This window comes from Cloeon dipterum, chromosome X (genome assembly GCF_949628265.1).
Source record: "Cloeon dipterum chromosome X, ieCloDipt1.1, whole genome shotgun sequence".
NCBI lineage: Eukaryota > Metazoa > Arthropoda > Insecta > Ephemeroptera > Baetidae > Cloeon > Cloeon dipterum.
The window spans coordinates 27,815,991-27,839,782 of NC_088790.1; the positions used below are offsets into that span (position 1 = coordinate 27,815,991).

Sequence of the window (23,792 nt, forward strand, 5' to 3'; positions counted from 1 at the left end):
TTCGCACATGCTGACTACTTTGGGTTTTGCAGGGGTTTTAGAAAAATAACTCGGTTCGCTCACACGCACACACAAACACAAAAATTTCAGTGTCTAAAGGTCGCACGAATTGCGCCTGCACTCAATTCAGTTCGAGATGAGACCAAGACCGTGAAGGGCCACGTACTGCTTGTGCAACCGCTGCCGGCAAAACTGGTAAAACTCTGTTTCCCGCGTGAAGTTCTTGCGCACCAGATTCTTGATCTCTTCGCTCACTGTCGGCTTGTACAGATTTTTGTTGATTTTGCTCAGACTGTGTGATGCTTCTGAAATGAGAATACGGTTTGATTTATAATTACTCAATTATTTTTCATTAATTCATCTTTTATTACCCCAGTAAACTTCGGAAGCGCCTCTGAAAAATCTTGGAATGTAATGCTCGAAGACTGAAAGGGTTTTGTTGAAGTCCTCAAGCACGCCGACCACCGCGTAGTGCCGCTCCACCGCAGCCTTGGCCCTTTGCAGCGCTCCAACCGTGTTGAACGGCCTTTAATCAAACAGATAATACATTTAGTCAATGCCGTTTTTTTTTTGTTCAGTTAGTCATTTTCTTACGTGCACTCTTCATCGTGGCCGCAGAAAAAGAGAGTTTGTCTCCGGTGGTCTCCGATTCCCTCCCTTGTTTCTCCTTCGATGAAACGACACTCTCGGTCGCCCCTCAAGACGCACGTCTCGAAATCCTGGAATTAATTGCGATTTATATTAAGAGGAAATATAATTATTAAATTAAAATTTAGAATTGGTTCTTTAAAAAAATAAATTTCCTGATAAGTTAAATCTAACCGACCTATTTTTCCATGTCTTTCAGACCAAAAGTGCCCCAAAATCCTTCTTTTAGAATTTTACCGGATACGGTTTTTGAGCAAAGAAAATTAATTGCTTCCGGGGTGAGAAAAATTATGAAAATTTAACAGTGAGAAGATAAAAAATAGTACTTTTGAGTCTTGAAAGCTATTCTTTATTTTTTCAAAAATTGCAGATTTCCGAAAGGGGCTTGTGTTTGGCCCTACTAAAATTCACCAGTTCATAGTAGTGTCAAAAACTGCCTAAATTAAAAAAGCTGATTAAATTTCCTGTTTTTTCCCCATTGAACGAATTTTTCTCAAAATTACTATTTTCGCACAAATTTTGTCTGAAAATTTTAGTTGGCCGTTAGAGAACCTTTAAAAATACACAAAATTAAGTCAATTTATTCAAGAATCATCTCAGAAAAAAATATCCTTTTCATTTTAATAATATCTATGATTTTCAGAGGTAAACTCAGACTCAAGGATTTTGCGGGGAAATGCACTGTTATCATTCCTCTTTTTTTCTAAATTGTTCATAAGACCGTTCGAAAGTTATATTTATCTTTACAAAAGCAGTTAATGCGGCATGAAACAAGCAATTGATTTTGCAACAGCCGTTAATTCGAAGCGCTCTTACCTTTTTGAGCCAGTTTGGATCGGGCAAGGGCAAGTCGGGGAAAACCTGCTTCCTCTCGACGTAGTACCACGGCGCTCTGATGTAGTAATACCACGAGATGACCCGTTCCACGGGGTCACGCACCAGATTGATGTAAATAGGCGAGGGATAGCCGTACCTGCGCACACAGTCATACAAACACATTAATTTGCGTGCAAATGCAAAAGAGAGGAAAAGCGGATCTTTCGCTCGTCACAGGTGTGAAGAACGGCTGTTCCGTACTAAACAACCACGCGAGTTGTTTTATTTTAAGAAAAGAAAGTATAAGTTTAGTGAAAAATAAAAGCGACTTACTTTGTGAAGTTTGTGAAGCAGACGTGCTTGACGTACACGGACGGCGGCTCGTAGTTGCTCACCACTTGCGCCAAGTACGACTGGAAATAAATTCGTATAATTAAGAGGATAATATTTAATTTTCAAACTATTCTGTTAATAAAGCAATACTGTTTACTGAGAGTTAGGCAATTTCAACAAAATAGGGAAGAAGAAAATTAAAAAGAAAAATGAGAGTGATTGGCGGCATGCCTGGAATTATCTCTTCTATTTAATTGTACATTGCACTCGGCCACCTGATAGAAGTGAGTATTTTTACGGTCATAATTAGGCAAAATCCACTGCAGGAAGCTGTAGGAATGACTTTTTTAACTGCTAATAGGCGTGAATGGCCAACAAAATAAATGAACTATCTACAATAATCATAAATAATTTCATTTGTAATAAAATTTAAATGTGCGGAATAAAGGAGTAAATAAATTCATTTTAGATTTACGCAATATATTACAAATAGGTTATTTAAACCAGTTCTTATTAAGATTGACATTCCAGAAACATTTTCCCACATACGTCGTGTTCAATAATCTGGTTTTTGATGCTCTCGGGCATTTAATAATACGTTTATAAATGATTTACCTCATCCGAGCACGAGATGAGAGATGCTTATCAATTGTTTAAAAAGGCATGACGCACGAAATGCGTTATTTTAGGAAGCAGCAAAGGCTTGAAAATTGTCACAGTTACCCACATTTCTAGCCGCGGTGACGAATAATATGCTCTTGATTTTCATTATTTTCTAGGTGACACAATTAGCAATCGGCCCGTAAAAAAGACACCTCTTTATAAAAGACGAACAATATAAAATCTTGATCATTCATCCAACAGAGCGGAAACCACTTTTACATATCTATAAAAGCTATTAACAAAAAGGCATTTTGTCGGCTCACCCGGGAAGGAGGATTTATTTAAATTTATTTTATCTGACATGCACCTCCCTTTTTAATTTCTCCCAGCGCGTGAGATAACTATAATTCAAGCATAACTTTCGATCCTTTGCAGCTGCTTGCTTTAAAATATAAGCTGAAAACAAATTCTTGCAAGGGAAATTTGAAATAAACACGTCGCAGCTCTACTTTCAGCCAATTATGGGATACGCAAGCAGAGACCTGATCGGCAGCTTTTGCTTTCAAGAACGCACACTGCAGCCTGCTGCAACTATAGCCTCTCCGATCGTTACCCCTTTCCATTTCCAATTGAGAGTAACCTCACATCATTCATTGTTTTCATACATTTAATTGACTCATCGCGCTATGGTGTATTTTTATTCTGCGAGGGAAAGTTTTTGGAATGTCCGGCCTGCCACGCCAGGTGAAAAAGTACTTTCGATCTTCTTCTCCGCGTGAAATTAAAATTACATGTAAGCTTTACATTTCTCTCCGAACCTCAAGCACAATTAAACGCAATCAGTTTCTCTTATATGTTATTTTACCTCATCTCGGGGAGCCAGCCGGATGGACTCGACCCTCTGCACCTTGTCCCGGTGGAAGTTAAAGCCGTTCCTGTGTGACAACCTTCTGATCAGCTCCATAATCGTCTGGCTGCCGACCTTGGGCACTCGGTTGAAGAAAATCACGTCCTTCTGTGCTTTGGCGGTGTTGTTTAATTCAGAGACGTCAATCTATAAAATGAATGGAGTTCTAATTTAAAAATCATAAAATATTTTTAAATGCTGTCTAGCAAATTCGAGCCAATGAATTAGAAAACTTTTGAAAATTGGCCACAGTCACTAAAACATCCGGTAAATCATTTCGACTTTCAATATTTTTTGGTGAAATAAGTTCTACGCCTGACGTTAAATATTCTCTACAGAATTAAGACCTCAGAAAAACCTCAATTCTGAGGTTACATAAGCAGCGAAAAATTAAAATAGGCGACCGCTTGGGATTAAACAAAATTTGCTTTACTGAAATTCCCGAAATTTTCATTTTTTTGAATTGATACTTAGGGTTGCCATTGAATTTTAAAGTATATTTTTGCACTTAAATTTCGATCAGTTAAGAATGATATCATAGCTTAACTTACTTCTTCAGTAATTACTCTTTGGGGAATGGTACCCGCGAGAGCTGCCATCACGATTTTGCTCGGCATCGAACCTGTCGCTTCTCCTGCAGTTGTGATCACAACAGTATTCACCGATTCTGAAACAGAAAATTCCTCATTTTAAATAATCTCTATTTGAATTGGATTAATGAGCGATTTTCCTAAAGAGAGCAAAATTGTTTTCCCTCTTATTTATAGTGATGATGCAGAGGTTGCATTGTCTAGCTGCACAGTTTAGTTTCGCTTTCCACAATAAATAACGCTGTGATTCATCAGTTTTTCAGAAAGAAAACCATCAATAAAGATTCGCTCAGGTTGCGAAAAGTGATTTAAAATTATTAGAAATTTGTTTCGCCCATAAAAAATTCCTCTCTTGAGCAAATAAGTTGCTCTCAGACTGCGCTTGAATCGTGAGTTACTTTGAAAAAGTAGTTTGACCATTACTCAAAACTAACTACCACATTGTTCGACAAAAATTACGACTAGCTGGCACAATTGTCGCGCAAAAAACTTTCTCTGCGTCGTGCGCAAGGTATAAAAATCATCAATCGCGAGTCGTAAAAACCGGCAATATATTTTTGCTTGGGCATTGAGATCATTCAGTAACAATCTCGCCGCGATGCAAATGCGTGTAATGCTAAACAGCTCCTCTCACGTCTTCCCAAGCAGCGCGGCCTATAAATATTGTACACTACTTTCTCACTGTCTGCCGACGTGGGCACGCGTTTATTTCGATCACACACACACACACACATGCACAAAGAGTGGCAGCCCGTCATTTGCATCCAGCCAGCAATTACCGCGGTCATTACCGGCCGCCGTCATTACACTCATCCTTCTCTTGGACACAGCAGGCGAGGAGCGGCCCGGCACCTGACAGAAAGGAAAACGATCCCTTCTGACCTACATCCGCACGCTGATCTTTTTTACGTCCATTCTGTATCATCGCACTTGTGATGGACGGCCGAGACTATCGCGGCGCTTTTATTGGCGAGAGAGAGAGAGAGAGTTTTTATCGTGGGGCTAGTCGTTTTTAATTTATATATATACCACCGGTTAGCACCTGGTACAGGTTTGATCATATATAACATGTCAGACCTATGAGTTTCAGGAAGCAAAACTCTGCTGGTGTTAACTGTCAAAACATTGGAAGCTATCTTAGAGTAAGATTTTTTGAATAGTTTTGGAGATTTTTGTTTTTTAGACTGTATTTAAACCTATATTTTCTTGCCTAAAATTGACCTAAGAAGCACTGTAATTTTTTTCAAAAAAGAACAGTGCTTTTCAAATGGTAAGGGATGTCTCCTTACTTGAAATCCGATTTAATTTCAAAATTAAGAGTTTCCCCAATAAGTGGCATACACCGTTGGACAGATCTCGACGAGAGGAATCGGAAAATGCCAAGAAAATATGTTCAAGCACTGCAAATTTTGGAGAAAATTGGCAAAACTTGAATTTTTATTGTAGGAAGGTCCTATTTTATTATTGCAAATTGTTGGACAAATTGTTTATCGATCAATTGTTTACGGCATCCAACAATTCAAATAATTTTCAATTGTTGCCCTGTATCATTCCACTTTAAAAAATATAATTTTTCACTTCTGGTAAAAAGGAACACTTGAAATAACAATTTTAGGAGATAAATCCTTTTTAAACCAACAATGAAGACTTTAATTCGCGTATTTTTAAGGTTTTTTGTTAGGTTATAAATAAGGGATGGTTTTTAAACGGTTTGGGGCTTCAAACACTGCATTGGATGGTCTTATAAGTGGAAGCCAAAAGTTTTAAAATTAAGTGATTCGAACTCATTTGGTGTCTAGAAGAAATCAAACACTCACAATCAGAAAAAATAAAAGTCGTTGGATATAGAGGGATTATTTTAAAGATAAATAATTATTCCCTGCTCCCTTTACATTTAATTTGCACTTTTAAATATTCATCGGGATCATTTTTTAATAAGAAGAATTATTTTCCGGAAGAAGCATGAGATCGTAGACGCATTTGAAAGCTGATGCGCTCGAGGAGATCAAGATTAAATCGCTTTTAGGATTTTTTTTCCTTCACCACACGAGTAAAAGGCAGTATTTAAATATACAATAATGACGATCATTGGCACGCGTTTCTATATTTTTATTTCCCCTTTTAAGCTACTCGGCAGTTCATTGTCAGAAGAAAGCTGCATGCGCGGTGGACCGCTAAACTCCAATTCCGTGCCAGAGGTAAGTCGGAAGTAGTGCCTTTCGGATTTACATGTAGATTGCTAAATTTGGCATTCAGACGTGGAAGTGAAATTGGGCGGCTTAATTACATAAACACGAGTGCACGAACACACACATGAGTTTTAATAAAGTGAAAATTCTCCACCTTTGTTATGCGAAATTGCTAGGTGTGTGTGTGTTGAGTGAAATAATATAAATGTAATTGCTCACGGACTGATGTAAGAGGATCGGCGCGGGAACGCTTCTTGCATTTGGTCACATACTGAATCTTAGAGAACGGGAAAAGCAACCAAGAAGCACACGGATTTCGATAAAAAAATAGTTATGAATGTGATTGAATATTCCTAACGGGGTCTTATTTATAAATAAGAATTAAAATACGGGAATTTTCCTTTGAACTGTATGAACCAATGACGTTTACTTGTATTTTGAAATGTGTGAAACTTAAATTATTTATATTGTTTTACTATGTTTTCTCTTTGACGCCCACGGGAAAATCCCAAAAATTAGTTGCGGTTCTATTTTTTTATTAGATTTTAATTCCCTTTTCCCGCTGCAAGGCAGGCCAGCCAAATAAACAAGAAACAGTCTCAATGCAAAAGCTGCGTCATTCAGAAAGCAGTCCTTCTCCAGAGCATGTTTGCTTAACTGTATTGACAGTCGGAAATGTTAATTTTCGGGCCAGACACATTTCTCTTTTCCTTTGGCCGCGGAATGAATTCGCTCTTAATTGCGACTCGGTTTTTGATAATAGAGTTCAGAGACTCATCGCTGCGGACATTCGAATGCTCTGCTGCGGCTGATTTCGCAACTTTTGACATAATTATTATATTATTACAGAAAGTACTTTCAACTTCACTCTTCCCTCACGTCTTTTTCAAAAGCAAAGTGAGCTCTTTGCATGCTTGTTTGTAATGATTATGAGATTAAATAGCGCGTGTGAAGACAAGTGTGAATTCGTGTTGCGTGCGTGTAAGTAAAAATAAAAAATCCGGCGCAAACAAACATTAAACCAACAAGTAATTTTGTAATGTAATACGAAAGGCATTTATTATTGCACGTGAAATTATTAATGCATTGTTCGCCGATGTTCCCATTGCGAAACTTTTGTTTTCGTTTGAAATTAATAGCGATCTGAAAAGGAAGTGAAACTTTCTTCGATCGGGGGACAAAAACAATGCACGCGTTGATTCATTACGGTTCGTTAGTGATTTTTGTATGTACGCAAGCATTTTATGCTAATACTTGAAATTGCTGATTTGACATGCCCTGTGAGTCACCGCGGGATCCGATTCGATTGTCTACGGTAGACAGTATGAAAAGGAAAACGATATAGTGGGCGTGATTGTTCGTCTATTGTTTTCTTAATTTGAATTAAGGTGAAATTTTTTGCCTGTACGTCTTCTTAAAAAAAAAATCTTGATTTTTTGTTCTAAAAAATCCTTAAGCCCAAATTGTCCTTGAATTTTTAGGAATTAATTTAATGAAAATATTTGACAGCGTAATTTAAACCTTTTTCTAAAAAAATATGCAGGAAAAATACAGCAAATTGATTCCAGATAAATTGGATAACGGTTGGCAGCTGCTTTTACGTTTAAAAAAATAGATAATATTATTGTATAGGATGCGAGTGAGCTGAAAATTAGAGCGTTTCGAGGTGAAGCGGGCCGCGTGTGCTAATGTCACATTGACGGCGCCGACGTGTTCACTCGAGGCTCTAATAGCAGCTGAAATAGGCAATTTGGCACGTTCGTATTTATTTAGCGACTTGCATAACGGAGCTGTCGTTGCGCCCGATATGAAATATGGAGCGTCGCTGCCAAGATCGTCTTTGCACTTGCAATTATATTGTTGCGAGAGAGAGAGACAGACGAGAACCAGCAATAATTTGTTCTTGAGCTGTTTTGCTTTGAGTGTTTAATTCGTACCTTTCTCTTATCTTTTGGCCGATGACAAACGAAATCAGTTTCGCAAAGTCACGTTGTCAGATTTAAATTTAATCCAAGTAAATTATGTACTAAAAATTCTAAAACAAATTGTGTGAAAATCAGCTTCAAGTTTCCATGCTTAAAATATATATTTAACTCCAGCGGGGCCAGATTCGTGCGACGCGCAGATATGGCGTCTGGTGGATTATGGCGCGAAAAACGGTCACGTGAAAATGCGCGAAAAGAAGCAAGTGTTGGTCAATATTGAGACAATTTGCATTACTTTTAACTAATTGTGTCTTTTGGATCGTAAAAACAAACTCTTGACACTCGTACGGGAATCCAAAGAGAGCTTTTTGGTTCCCACATTAAGACGCCATCTTGGATCGGCGCAGTGCAAACCAATTTTATCGCGCATCTGGACCCCGCTGTTTAACCCCACAATAAAAATAGATTCATTTTTTTTACCAACGATCTAAAATTTAGATAATTGTTGTCCTATAAATAATATCGATTTTCTTTAAATAATCAAAGCTAGAAATTCAAATATTGTACTTTCTCGGTGTTACTTTTGAAAATAATTGAGTGCATGGCATTTTTTCACATTATTTATAATAAATCTCGATGGAAATCTAACTGGATTGCCGCGCAGCCATCATCAATCACCGACACACATCATTTGCCGTTCTACTTTGCGCCAGATCAAAGTTGACGAGGCGAACCCGCATAAATTATGGCGAAGAGCTGCTAGCTCGCAGAATAGATATCGCTTTTAATGGCCAAATGCTGTACTTTCTGCTGGATTAGACGAGATTTTAACAACGAAAGCCGCAGGACCTGAGCGAGGAGGACTCGTTTTCTATCTGCTACTATTACTAGACGAAAAGCGCCAGCGGCGGTTGCTCGACTGGGATACGCACTCACAAATTGTTCCGACAAAAGGAAAGCGAGCAAGCAGCTCCTCTACTTCCTCCGCACTTTCTGCCGCATTTTTTGGCCGTGTCGCCGGCAGGACCTGATTTTTCAGATTCCCGCGCCGTCACTAATTAGCCACTGACCGTGTAAGATTGGCTGCACGTGCATCACGTAATTGGTCAGAAATTATTGCGTAACGCTCTTCTTGCTCTGAAGAGCAAAAATCTTGTTTCAAACCAGGTTTCAACTCGCTTTCAATGGCCGAAATAAAACTTTAGTGCATGCAATAAAAATTCAGTAGCTTCATCGCTCCATTATGTAAAAATTATCAAACCGCAGAACTACATAAAAGCACGACAGGCATTTTTAAATTAAAACAATCTCTTTCAGCTTGATTAAAAAAAATAATCAAGATAGTTTTCAGCATTTTCAGCTAATTGGGTGGTCATGTGATTTACTGACTTTGAATGCGAGTACGGGATTTATTTCGCTGCAATTCCCAGCCAGGAAAGGATATCCGTAAAACGTGTGTATTGAGATTTGAGATCGTAAAAGCAATAAAATGCTACTTTCGATTCTGAGCGTAAAAAGTATTTGAAATTGCGAGGCGTGTGCATGGCAAAGAGGTGCGCGCGTGCAAGGCATTTGTGCAAATCACGCCATAAAAGCGCCATCAAATAATAATGATGAGCCTCTCGCGCAACTGTAAATCAAAATTTCAGATCTGAAGTGATCTTGGCTCATGAACTTTTGTTCCGGCCGTCAGGAGCAATAATAAATCTCGTGTCTGCAATTGCGGAAACTCAAGAACAAAGCGTGGAATAATAAATATTTGCGAGCGAATTTCTCTCCACTTTCTACCAGACGGCAACAGTGACCTTCGGGCAAGCAAAAATCGGTCCTTTTTATACACGTATTTCCTGTCGAATCAAAAACACAATATATAATTCGCTTTTTTGCCCTTTGCCCGCAACTGCGGTTAACCAAGAAGGCCGCGTAATCAATTTTATACGGAATGCTAAATCCATCGAGACTCATTTACACCATGTCGGTGCAATCGATCGCACGATCCATTAAATATCAGTCCGCGCTACACGAGCTTTTGACGTTTCTTCGAAAAGAAAATTTATACGTCATAAAAAGGTTTATTGATCATTGGGAATGGAATAATTATTCCACCTTGAGCCGTTGTTTAAAATTAAAATTAATTACGCAATAAGCTATATTTAATGAGGCTTCGCAACTCGCAGATTAATTATTTATAAACCAGATTTCTCGCTTGATTCCAACCTAAATTTATTGTTTACAGCATAGCTTAAAAATCTGTGTTAATTTTCTTCTTATTCTTATTTAGTTCTAGGATATTAATCTCAAGATAAAAATGCAAAAAGCTCGTTAGCTAATGAGTCTGGCGTTTGCATCAGCAGACCGAAACAGACAGACGGGAAGTGCTTCTTGTGACAATTTTCTTGCCGCTCATAAAAGCAACAGCATAACAAATAAAACACAACAATTTAATGTAAAAGTGTCGGAAGAGTTTTTAATGTGCATTGCGGTATAATTTGAAGTTAATTTCGCCTTCAGGTATTAGCGCGGGAGGTAAAGGAACGGGAAATGAAGCGATCCAGATGAGAGTTTTTCAGCGAATTGTGCAGAGCGCCATAATATATACTAATTGCATCCATGGTCTGTTTCTAATTTGCTTTTTCTGAGTAGCAGTTGTTTTGGCTACTAATCTAGCGATTCCGAAACCATTTGCTAGAGTCATGCACGCAGACACATAAATATTACATTTAGTTTCAAAATTTACATTTAAAGTGGAATGGTAAAGGGCAACAATTGAAAATTATTTGAATTGTTGGATGCCAGAAGCAATTATTGATCGATAAACAATTTGTTTAACAATTTGCAATAATAAAAAAGGACCTTCCTACAGTAAAAATTCAAATTTGACCAATTTTCTCCAAAATTTACAGTGCTTGAACATATTTTCTTGGCATATTCCGATTCCTCTCGTCGAGATCTGTCCAACGGTGTATGCCACTTATTGGGGAAACTCTTGGTTTTGAAATTAAATCGGATTTCAAGAAAGGAGACAGCCATTACCATTTGAAAAGCACTTTCCAGCCAATTTTCTCAAGAAATTAAAGTGCTTCTTAGGTCAATTTAGGCTTTAACTGAATCCTAAAGGATGAATTCATGCATTGGCAACAAGCATTTTCCAGGCTTTTGCAGCATAAAATAAAGTGTCTTAATATTTATTGCATTTTTCCAATTTTGAGAACTTAGACCAAAACAAAATATTGTCACGATTCTCTAATCTTCCTCCACATATTTCGTCTGTACAAACTCCTGAGGAGAGCTTGCCAAGCATGAGAACGGAGACAAAGGAAATATCAAAGTCAGCAGCTAATTCACATTCGCGTCACATCCCCGTCTTAAGATTTTTGAACTCTCGCGAGTCGCGACGCCGAACCTTTAATGCGGCTCAACTCCCATTGTGTTTAGCAAGCGTTGCCCTTGGACAAGTGCATGTATTTTGACATTCATCTAGCAGAACTGCTACTCCAATTTTTCTGCATCGGAAATTCGGAGAGAAGCCGCTCTGAAGCGTTTAACAAGCACACTCTCGACGAAGAAGGTAATGCATTACAAGATCACTGGAACCCATCAAATATAAACGTCTTTAACTATATTTAGAAAGCCACACAACACTGCTTTATATTTCGGCAGCTGCTGGTGATTTAAGAGAAACCTCTGCATTGCAATGCGTTATTCGAATGAGCCAGCGGCGCGCAGACAACCTTGGAGGATCAAAAGCAGTTCCAAGTCCAAATATGAATCCATCTATATAAACGAAAACAGTTCTCCTACACGAAATAACACGGTGCTTAATTTATTCCTCATTGGATAATGCAGTGTCTCTAAATAAATCAAAGGTCCCGTTAGGGTAGCACGTGCGCTTGTCCCAGCAGCATTCGGCTGCGATTTGCATGAGGGGCCCACCTTTTGTTCCTTTCGCCAGCCTACTTTTCAGTTACCGCTTGTTTTCAATCTCATTCGTAAGCAACAATTATATTATTATCAAGAGTTAATAAGTGATCGTGCTGGAGCAATCCTTTTGTTTTTTCGGTGAGTGGATCATGACAGAAATGTAAGGATGATCTAATTATCTGGTTATTTGGAGGAAAGAACAGTGGTTTTTAGGACGAAACAGTTGTAAAAATTGACCGCAACATCAAGAAAATATGATTTCTAGAAAAAAATTACCTATTGTTAACGAGAACAGTATTAAAATGTTCTATTTTTACCAGCGGGGGCCAGATTCGAGCGACGCGCAGATATGGAGTATTGCACGAAAAAACGGTAACGTGAAAATGCGCGAAAAGAACCAGATTTTCGTCTATTTTGTGACATAATTTGCATTACTTGTACTAGTTGTTACTTTTGGATCGTAAAAACAAACTCTTGACACTCGTTCGGCAATCCAAAGAGAGCTTTTTGCTTCCCACATTCAGACGCCATCTTGGATCTGCGCAGTGCGAACCAATTTTATCGCCCATCTGGACCCCGCTGATTTTTACGTTTTAGTTTTGAGGTAAAAATGGCAGCAGAGCTATTGAGAGCTGTTTTGTTGTCTGTTGGACCAGGGAGAAGTGGGCCTATTAGTGCTGAAAAGTTAACAAAAAAATAAAACAGATTTACAATCAGCGCGCAGAGAAAGGAGATTTGCTCTGCTTGCAGCCAAGCAGGCAGGCGGAGACGCTTTTAGTGTTTTATTGTGCAGTACAAAGTAATTACATTACGATAAAATTTATTGCACACCGGCACACTGAAAGATTTCCTTTTTAGAAACGGAGCTGCATCAAGAGCGATCTAAATACAAAAACAGCGTCCTCGTATTGCATTGCATACGTGCGTAGAAAAAAGCAGTGTTTATCGGCCTTCGGAGCACAATACTAGTTGCTCAAATACATTGAGGTTTTTGTTATAAATGGGATGCGCTTGAGCAATTCGAGCAAAAAATTAAATTGTCTGAATGGCCAGTTGCGGTCGAAAAATTTGTTTCACACGGGACCAACACTCAGCAGGGTATAACTGAAAATATGAAAGGAAAAAATGATTTAACCGGTTTGCTCGAACAGAAAGGCTGAGATTTTCCCTCTCGTCTGCTTTAATGGCTATTTTGCGACCTTTCAACTGGAAAGTAAAATCATCCAGATCATCTGCAAGCCTTGTACTTGATTCCGCGGAAGAAAGGCGTGTAATCGAGGTATTTTAATTGAATTCAGCAAACGGGATAATGATAAATCGCCAGAGAGAACGTCCTCTCTTTCTCCGCAGGTCAAATTCTCCAGAGAGAGAGAGAGAGAGAGAGAGAGAGGGTGGATCAGCGCCTGCTATGAAAGGAGTCGGCGCGGCGCGACAATACCGTGTGTTTTCATAAACCGGTTTGCGGCTCAAAATCTGGAGCGAGAAAGGACGAGCGCAGTTTTAGTTTTGTATCTCGGTGTGTCATCTGGCAGAGCGTGCTCCTCCTTTACTTACTCCTCGTACTTGTTCAAATATAACGAACGGGACGGATTCCTGCGGAGATAAAAGGCAGGCGGAATATAATTATATTTCATAAGCCTTGTCACACATCCTGTCCCGAATTCTGGACAGCTCATATATCTCGGCGGAAATTTAGAAAGGAGTAGTTTCCCCGCCGAGCGTCAAGTGTGCATTAATTCGGGAGCTGCCCTGGAAATAAAAATAAAAGCTCTCTGTCTGGCACAAATAATCGATCTAAAACAAAAAAGGCGATTGTGCTCGGGCCAAAATAATCCCACGGACAATTCGACGTGTCTGGCTCGTCCGCCCCAATAACTCGCCTGCATTGTGCTCAGTGATCTGTTGATTTTCCCTCTTGATCCAGTTTGCCAAGCGCAGTGAATACGAAAAGTCAATAATTCAAAGGCCTTTCTATTTCGCGCGTATTGTCCGAATGTGGGCCACCCGATGGCCGTTGGCTGGCTTTCCGCTGCCTGGGAGAATCTGTCCCATCATCATCATGCACGCGCTTATCAATAATAATTAATTCTCTCATGCATGCATTAAGTATAAGGAACACGTCATCGAATCAAGTTTCTATTTTTCTTCATTGTTTTCGAGAGGCGCGAGAAAATTAGAAAATTATCCGCAAAAATAAAACCAGGAAGTTGGAATTTGATTCTTTGGTGTGTATTAATTATTATTATTGTTATATTGCACAACCAGATACCAAGCTGTGCTAAAATTGGCGTGATTCCTTTCATAAAAAAGGTGATTATTGCCAATTTCGCATTCACCACGGCAATCGACGCATATCTGGAATTTACTGCGTGCCAAAAGGATTATAAACTTAACCGCAGAGTGCCTCTTATATTTTGCAAGAGTACAATCTGTTCAATTTTATTGCACAATGATTATACTATTGCCAAAATTTTGGACTGAAAAGGTGTTATTTTTAATTTTGTCCATCGGTGATTCCTTGAATTCAGTGCCAATCAGTCAACTTTCGTGAGGTTCATCAGAGTGAAACTTCTCTGTTGAAATTTATGAGGATATTTCACTGGGCAGCAATTAACTATGCATTCCAAATAGTTAGTTTTTGGTCGATTTTCACAAATAATTTACTCAGATTGACGATAATTATGTCCTGGTAATCATTTTGTTGCCGTTATCCAAATATTTTTAGTGGTAATGTTTCGGTATGAATAATAAACAGTTTCAAATACGTTTTTGCAAATTTATGTCCCCCTGATTTATCCAACAGTTCGGCGTTTGAGAAAAATTGTCATTTAATATGTGAAAAACAATTTCCATAGACTTGCCATTGAATATCTACACACTTTAAAATGGAATGAAACAGGGCAACAATTGAAAATTATTTGAATTGTTGCATGACATGAACAATTGATCGATAAACAATTTGTTCAACAATTTGCAATAATAAAAAACGGACCTTCCTACAGTTAAAATTCAAATTTTGCCAATTTTCTCCAAAATGTACAGTGCTTGAACATATTTTCTTGGCATATTTCGATTCCTCTCGTCGAGATCTGTCCAACGGTGTATGCCACTTATTGCAAAAACTCTTGGTTTTGAAATAAAATCAGATTTCAAGTAAGGAGACAGCCATTACCATTTGAAAAGCACGGAAACTTTCCAGCCAATTTTCTCAAAAAATTACAGCGCTCCTTAGGTCAATTTAGGCTTTAACTGAATCCTGAGAGACGAGTTTATGCATTGGCAACAAACATTTTCCAGGCTTTTGCAGTATCATTCCTCTTTAAAGCAATTTTTTTGAGAATAAATCAATTTAAGTAAAATATCAATCCGCTATCTTTAATTAAAAGTCTCATCTCTGGCTTGTTGTTATGGAAATTGCGGGCTCACCGCCAGAGTTTGCGGTAATCCATGTAAATTCTGCGTGCATTGTTAAAAAAAATACAGACGGCGTGAGAATTTATCGAGCGTGACGCCACATGTGTGCATTATCCATTATTTGCGGCGCTAGGAATGAATTTTCGATGCGGATTATGCAACACACGCCACAGTCTGATAATTCATAGAAAACGCGCGTGTCCGCGCTGCTGCCACGGCTGCTTTTTTTCGCTTTGCAATACACGAAATTATCTTTTCAAATACAAATGATACGACTCTCTATGCTTTCATTATTAAACACTTTCTCGAGGAATTGTAAATGAGAGGATTCTCGGAAGTTGTGTCGCTTCTTTATCGATGCACGGAAATGTAGAACAGCTGATCTGTGTATATATGCAATCATCTCACAACACATAAATGAATAATAAAACGAGATGATGTCTAATGATTCGTTTATTGACTTCCTGCGTGAGAGTTAATTGGGAGAAAATTGGATTTGAGAACTAATTCCCCAGGTGATGAAAGATAAATAAACGAGGGCAATATCCATACTGATTTTGACCTGAGCAAAATTCAAACTGTATTAAAGTAGCCGTGCCAAAAAAAGCGCAGCTTCAAGCCACGAACATGCCCCTGTTCTCTCTACACGTCAGTAATTTTCCCGTGACAAGGGTGAAAGCGAGCTGTCCTAGTAATTCAAAACTCATTATCCGCAAGCTCATTGATTTTGGCTGCCATATTATGCAGTGAACAAACAATACGCCCGCTTGACACCGGCGCAGCATAGTTAACAGCAGGGAAATTTCGCCTGTTCCGTGTTTTTGCTCGCGCCAGCTCGCTGTCCTGGTGCCGAGTTAATTGCCTTGCGAACAATTACCGGCTCGTTAATGCTTCCTGCGTGCGCACTACTTCATCAAAAGCAAAAATGGCTGAATGTCAGGGGATTTTGCATTTGCTAAGATATTTTTTTTGTTAATTTCATAATATTGTTAACTTGGATTTACCAATGAATATATAAATATTTTTATGGTTTCAGTTTTTACAGCGGGGTCCAGATTCGTGCGACGCGCAGATATGGCGTCCGGTGGAGTATGGCGCGAAAAAACGATCACGTGAAAATGCGCGAAAAGAAGCAAGTTTTCGTCATAATTTGCATTACTTGAACTAATTGTGTCTTTTGGATCATAAAAACAAACTCTTGACACTCGTATGGGAATCCAAAGAGAGCTTTTTGTTTCCCACATTCAGTCGCCATCTTGGATCTGCGCAGTGCGAACCAATTTTATTGCACATCTGGCTCCCGCTGAATTTTTAGAATTATAAAATGACTTACTTTGAAAAAAAGCAAGTTGGTTGTTGAATATAGCTTACAGAAAATAAAAAAAATGTAATTTGATCAATGTGTGCTCATTAAAATGCAGAGCTAACTTCAAACTGAAAGTTACATGATTTACTTGTGCCAGTCACGTGGTCTCGTTTACTATCTCTAAAATTATAATTGAAGGAAAAACCAAGTAGGAATTTCATTTAAATGATCGATTTTACAATGTGTACACTCCTCTTCAATCAGCAACCATTTTATTTTTAGCATTATAAGAGTATAGCAATTGATTATAAAATAAATTTAAAATAAAAAGAGTTCAGAACTTACCAGCCATTGAAGAGGCGGCGGCTCCTCGGCTGCTCGCGGCGGCAGATTCGCCGGTGGCCCTGGTTTCCATCTCCTTGAGTCGAACTTGCAGGTCACGCGTGTGCAAAAAGAGGAACAGGGTCGTCGATAGAGCCACAAGGGCCAGTAGCTCGCTCGGCCTGAAACGATCGTGAAAATCCGCATTTTAGCGCACCGCTGATATTATTGTAAAACGCAGCAGCCAACTATGACGACGAGGGAAATCGTTTTACTGCCGTATTAGTATAGAGGAGGATGCGTCCGGCCTCGTAATAACTTATGAAGACGTATTATGAGAATCAGTGTCGAAAGTTGAATAATTTATTTATATAGAGATGCTTTAATTTTATGACTTATTACAGTTCATTTTAAAAATAACTAGATTTGAATAAGTCTTTTGCACGTGTATTTTATGAAATTATAATAAATCTCATTTTATCTTTCAGGTCAAATATAGTAAACAACGTATTGCATCTTTATACAATTTTCTTCAAAGTGCAGTCACATTTTCTGAGCAGGAAATTTGCATTAATTGAAGTCTGGTGGAACGAATAAGAGAAAACAAAACGGAACACTCTGCAGCTGACTCGTGAAATTGTTATACGTTGTCCAATTACATGCATCCCGTAACCCAGTGAACGAGTTGTGTGTTGCGCCCTGATCAACGAGAAGAAAATAAGTTGCAGCACATATATACGGAACGGAGACAGCAGGCAAATTGGATTAGAAGAGTTTTGCACACAACATAATTTTGTGTTGCACGCAGGAAGTGCGTGAGTTAAACTGTCATCACCCGTTTTTGTTTGCTAATTCTGGAGATCAGCATGCGAGCGAGCTCTCACTGAGCTTCCAATTTATATATATCGTGTGTTATTGTTGCGTTTATCGTGTCCGCGGTGATGTAATTAAGGGCAGCGACATTCTTTGTGTCTTCCGGGTGCTCCGTAATCGACCAAATATATTAGAAATCGTAGGAAGCACAAGCCGAACGTTTTCTAGAATGAATTGCAGAGTCTGTCTCAAGAATTAACTGTTTTTTTATTAAAAGTTTGCAAATTTTTCGACTTTACTGAAGACACAATTCCAATTATGCAAGAAAATCGAGTTGCTTCTAAACGAAAAGCTTATTATCTCGTTGTCAAGTGAAGTAAAAATGTAAACAGTCAGTTGGAAAATAGTGTGATGCATGGCATGCCCTTGCAGTCACTCATTTTCAGTCACTCATTTTCAGTCACTAGACCATTGACAAACATTTCAAACTCTCAAAGCGTAGAGGGGCTTTGAAATAAAATACAGACTCTCAACTTGGAAATTATAAATAAACGAGATTTGCTATTTTGAATTCAGGACGATACAGCTCCCCTTAATTACTAAAAATTACGAATAAATTATTTTAACCTGGTGAAATTGGTTCTAAGGAATTTATTTGAGTTAAGAATAATATTATAACCATTCTGAAACCATGGAAACATCATTATTTGGTCAAAAAATTATTTTCACTAAACCTCTCTTGCTCATTAACATTAGAAAACATTATACCAACTGCTCTGCAATGCAATTTCTGGCTCAGATTTGTAATTGCACCAAATAAAACGCTTGCTCACGCAGAATAATTGGGCCAGAGAATAATAGCTGCGCCGCGTAACAGTCGTTAATGGAGCAGTAACAAGTAATTATCCCGGCATGCAACTTAAGGCGGCTGATCTGCGTACGAAAATGTGCACTCTCGCACTGCCGCAGCGGTTGCCATAAAAGAGATAATATATATAACAAACGGGTGTTCGTGTTGCAGCAGCAGCAGCGAATTCATCGCATTACGACTCGGTTCCCATGCAAGCAAGCAAGCAAGACGAGTTTTGAAGAGTATTATATGCAGACGAGCGCGAAGAAATGGGACACGCGGAGAGAAGAATTAAAAGTAACTGGTGTTCAAATAGTAGCGCCAGCCGCGGCATGGGGGCCGATTTTGTTAATGCCCCAAATTGCCGAATTGTGTTCACTGGCGGATAAATTGCTCGCGAAGCGCCCAGCTGCGTGTGTTTTATTTCACATCAACACCTATACCCACAGCCGCACTCATTATAGTGCTGCTGGAAACGCAGGAAAAAATAGCAAGCCTGACGACGATTTGTTTGTTAGTTAGTGTGTCATCGTCGAGACGGGGAAATTTTTGCTGCGAGTGAAAAATTGTTTAACGAGCCTCTCACGTTCGGGCAATCGGCCGATTCGGGCGTATGCAAAATACAGCTGGCTGCTTTTTGAAAGGTTTTTGGCCGCGGAACAAGAAGCCACTCTTCTTGCTCATGCTTGTAATTGAATGCGAATTCATGAACGCCGTGCGGATTATGCAGAAACGTGCTGCGTGAACAAAGAGAGTTAGCGCTACAGGAAAAACGGCGGAGAAATTTCACTTGCAGCAAAAAAGTGAAACGAAAATTTTTTAATTTATTACTTGACACTTTTGACGTGGTAAATTTTGCCTCTATAATTTATTTTACCTGAATTTCATTTTTAAATCATAAATTAAAACTGGATTGGTTTTGGTTCGTAATTAAAAAAAAAATAAAAAATGAAACAGATGTATCCGCGCAACTAAACATTTAAAAATGCGGGCGTGATTTCCCGTTATTTACACAGCCAACTCAGTGAAACCACGAATCCAAAATGTTCAATCCTGAAAATTAAAATTACATTTCATCCATTCTTAATTTTCCCGTGAATTGTTCAAGACGTTGAGACATTTTAAAATTTGCAAGTCTTTTAGCGGCATGAATCAATCATCAAATCTGAGGGTTCCAAAATTTGATCCATCTAGAAAAATTAACACTCAAAGTGTCTTCAAGACCTTTGCGTTTTATTGCATCACTGATTCGCTGACTCAGTGACCGAAAACATTAATCAAGAGTCACATTTTTTCCTATTTTATGCTGGTTGAACGACTACTTATTTGCAATGTTTTGGCACAAAAACCAGATGCAGGTGGAGCAACACAGTCGTAACAGTGCCAGAGAGTAAAAGCAGGCGTTTCTGTTTGCACCCGTCCCACGCAAGAAGCATGTTTGCAAATAGAAAACTTGCCAAATGTAACAAAGAAGGAGCTTTGAACCGACAAATAAATATAATGTCGTCCGCTATTATTTTCACATTTTGATTCACTGCCTCGCGGACAATGCTTATGCGGGTCAATTGTGTGTTGGCCAGCAATCAAATAGCGGTTCGCTTCAACAGCTTCGAACAATTCGTATTATTCGGCCGATTTTCGAAGCAGAAGGCTCATCCCGCGAACAGAAGTTGCGAGTGCGAAGGCACGATAACGCTTACAATAATTTCAGATTCAATTTTTTTAGTAATTATTAATAAAAATTGATACAAAGATGTGTACATGAAACTAAATCTACAAAAATTATCGTTTTAAATATCACCCCTTTTCTATTGTTTCGGAAAATAATATATTCATGCATTTTAAAACAGCTCGTTAGGAATGGCTGAAGGATTTTACCAAGTGGGCGTTTCAGGCAACAATTAGTCAGGGATTTTCTACGAAATAGTCAATATTCTTGGGCTCTTTTGCGTACTTCACATTCATAGCTGCATGACCTCAGAGATGTAATGCCAGATTCTGGCAAATTCTCATAATCTTTCACTCTACGAAAATGTGGGTTGAAACTAAGCCGTAAATTTATAGCTCGATCTGGACAGATTAGTCTGCTAGAATCAACAAGCACCACCCCTGTAAAAAGGACGGGATCAACAAAAAGTTGAAAAATTGCACTAAACTGGCCATTTATCTGTACTAGTTGGATTAGCGGAAATTAATTTTGATACTCATTGATTTTTAATTTTATTTCAAAATCACGAATCTATTTCAGGTGAGTCTTGATTATAGATTTAAAATTTGCTGAGCTAACCAAATATATGCAGACGCTTTGATTCAAAATTAGACGTATCCATAAGGTTCATCATATTTTTTATATAAATATTTATTGAATGTAAAATATTTCGATGGAAAATTTGGCACTAAACGAGAATGCAAAAAATTGTAACAATAAAAGACTAATTGAATGGTCGTTTTAATTTATCTACTATAGTTTCGGCGTCATCCAGTACGTCCTGTTCATGAGGTAGTTGAGGCTAGCTCCAAAGACCAAATACCTCATGAATAGGACGTACTGGATGACGTCGAAACTGTAGAAGAGAAATTAAAGCAACGAGGATGAAGCCTGGTTCCATTTATTCCCAATATGACGAATGAGTGATCGCCTATTTCAAAAATTGAATTGAATTGTGTTGAAGACTTAATGTAAAAAAATCTAAAAAGTAAAAATTTTGTCTCCAAAAACCTCGTGATTTAAAAAGAAATGGAAAATTGGTGTAAAAATTGCCTCTCTAATGCGAGTTGATCTGTTTTCATTTTTTTGCAGACACAAAAAAGCCTAATTCTTATTATTATGCATTTTTTTATAGCTTCAATTGGCAGCTGAGCGAGCACCAAAAGTTTGAAACTGGTAGCAAAGATTGATATTAATTTAAAAAAAATGCATTAGGAGGAAATCCCATGCAAAATATTTCATATTTTAATTTTTTATTTAAAAGAATATCATTGAATTTTAACATTGTCCTAGTGCTCACCTTCTGGGAACGTAGAACCGCTTGCCGTTTTTGATCAGCTGCTCCATGCTGCCCCTCATGGTCACGGACTGCAAGAAGAACAAATTGTGGAGACGCTGCGGAGAGAGCAACTCACAGGTGGCACAACATCCTACGGAGTGAGACGAGCGGATAACCCTTCCTCCATTCAGGTGCACAGACACACTGAGCGGCACTCGCGATCGACGCTAGTTTTTTAGCCAGCAGCGCCAGGTCTCAGTCTAAGGAGGCGCATGCGTCTCGCTCACTGAGACTCTTTAGTCTTTGCCGTGAACGATCAGAGAGCAATTTTATAATTTCTCCCCGGCGCACGCAGCCGTGAAGCGAAAAACAATTTCATTGTGTGATGCGAGACTCCGCGCATTTGCCTCATCAGAATGGCTTGAATATTTTCGACTATGCGATCAGCTGCAATTTGCTGCATTCGCGACTCATTTTCTTCAACTCGAGCGTGCTCTTTGTCCACGCCAGGCGAAGCGACACACGCCACCGCAGAACAAATTGCGAAAGCTGCAGTTTGTTTGGATAGATGAAGTGGTCAATTAAGGAGAAGATTATATTATTTGAATGAATAAAATGGAGAGAGATGGTTTCAGTCGGCTCTCTTGAGCATTAGGAATGCAATCTTTACAGCTAGTTTCGACAAACTCATTGTATTTAATCAAAAGGGAGAAAATCTGATCCCATTTTTTGTCGTATATAAATTTCTAAGGTTATTTCGACGAATTATTTTTGGAGCCAATTTAAAAGGTTTTAAGCATTTCTTCCTACCGGTTTTTGTAGTTGTGGATAAAAAAAACAAATTTGTAGAAAAATAGCAAGAGAAAATTATGAATTTGAAGCCTAGAAAACTTGAAACAACTATCATGGTAAAGTTTTAAATTTAAATGAGATTTTTATGTATCCAGAACCAACAGGTTAATAAATTAACTTTGGAAATTTTTCGGAAAATTGCTAAGAAAATTTTAAAATGCACCGACAATACGGAAAATTACTCTGTCTTAAATCCATTCATAAATTCCCTTCCAACTCAAAGCATTTCTTTAAATGTGCGAGTCAAAAATAGAAATTAAAAACAATTTAAAACATTTCATAAAGTGACCTAAGTAATTTCTTTAGGAAAAACCCATTGAAATATAAAATATAAATAAAAATTGGGCTCGTTTCGCTACACTTATGAAATATTTCCCATTATTTACAGGAAATCAGCAGAAGTGACCTGAACAGAGACTTCAATTTTTTATTCCATTGTGAAATGATTTCCATAGCCAAGCGCAATCGATAATATTTAACCTAAATTCCAATTTTATAACAATTTTAAAACCCCCTATCTGATTCTTGCGGCATTTTTTTGGTGCCAATTTGTTGCGTTAGTGTTGCGCTTTTAGCGTTTTTGGCAGCGGCACCGAACATTCGCTTTTGCTGCAAGTAGTTCATTACTGATGGCATCAGCGAAAGTCACTGTCCGCTAGCTGCAACGGCCGCTGAGGGCCTTTAGAGCAGCGTGATACGTCTAAATTCGGACACTTACAAAAAAAAAAAAAACAGCATCGAGAAAGAAAGAGAGAAAGAAAGGGAACAGGAAAAGCGCAACGCGCATCCTTTCTCCGGCCACTCAGGCGGCGTGTTCGGAAAGGATTAAACACCAAACTGGCGGGCACGGCAGCATAATGTATCGTGTCCATTTTTGCAAAAAGCCAATAGGGTTGCCACGTGACACTTTGTTTAAATAAAATAAAATTTACTAACAAGCAAATTTAATTAGTATTTATAGTTGAAATATCACTTAATAAATTTATTTATTTGTGTAAATTTTTTTTTGTTATTCTTTATTTTTTAATTTTAATTTATAGTTTAATTAAAATAAAATTTTTACCACTTTTAAAGTAGTAGACTTATTTTGAGATAAAAATGCATAGTGATAGTTTTCAATTTTTTAAATAGATTTAGGCTTTCGTATAAAATCAGAACATCTCTAAATGAGATAATGCGTTTTCGGCTCTTTTCTAATCTTTAAACTCATTCAAAACGTTGGAAATTTTATAATATTAATTTCTTTGCATTAGAGAACAATATAATTTACCGTCCAAATGTATAGCAGTTTTTAAAAAATTTCTAAAACTCATTTTA

The 23,792-nt window shown here is 38.2% G+C and overlaps 1 protein-coding gene across 1 annotated transcript; it reads right to left on the reverse strand.

The window, feature by feature from the left end:
* Window positions 1–35: 35 nt before the first annotated feature.
* Window positions 36–21,846, reverse strand: pip (pipe). The gene is made up of 9 exons (XM_065494375.1): window positions 21,645–21,846; window positions 16,998–17,155; window positions 3,859–3,974; window positions 3,266–3,454; window positions 1,798–1,877; window positions 1,465–1,621; window positions 595–719; window positions 372–526; window positions 36–305 (listed from the first exon to the last, which is right to left on the reverse strand). The coding sequence occupies exons 1-9, from the start codon at window positions 21,701–21,703 to the stop codon at window positions 127–129; spliced, it is 1,218 nt and encodes a 405-aa protein (XP_065350447.1). The 5' UTR covers window positions 21,704–21,846; the 3' UTR covers window positions 36–126.
* Window positions 21,847–23,792: the final 1,946 nt, after the last annotated feature.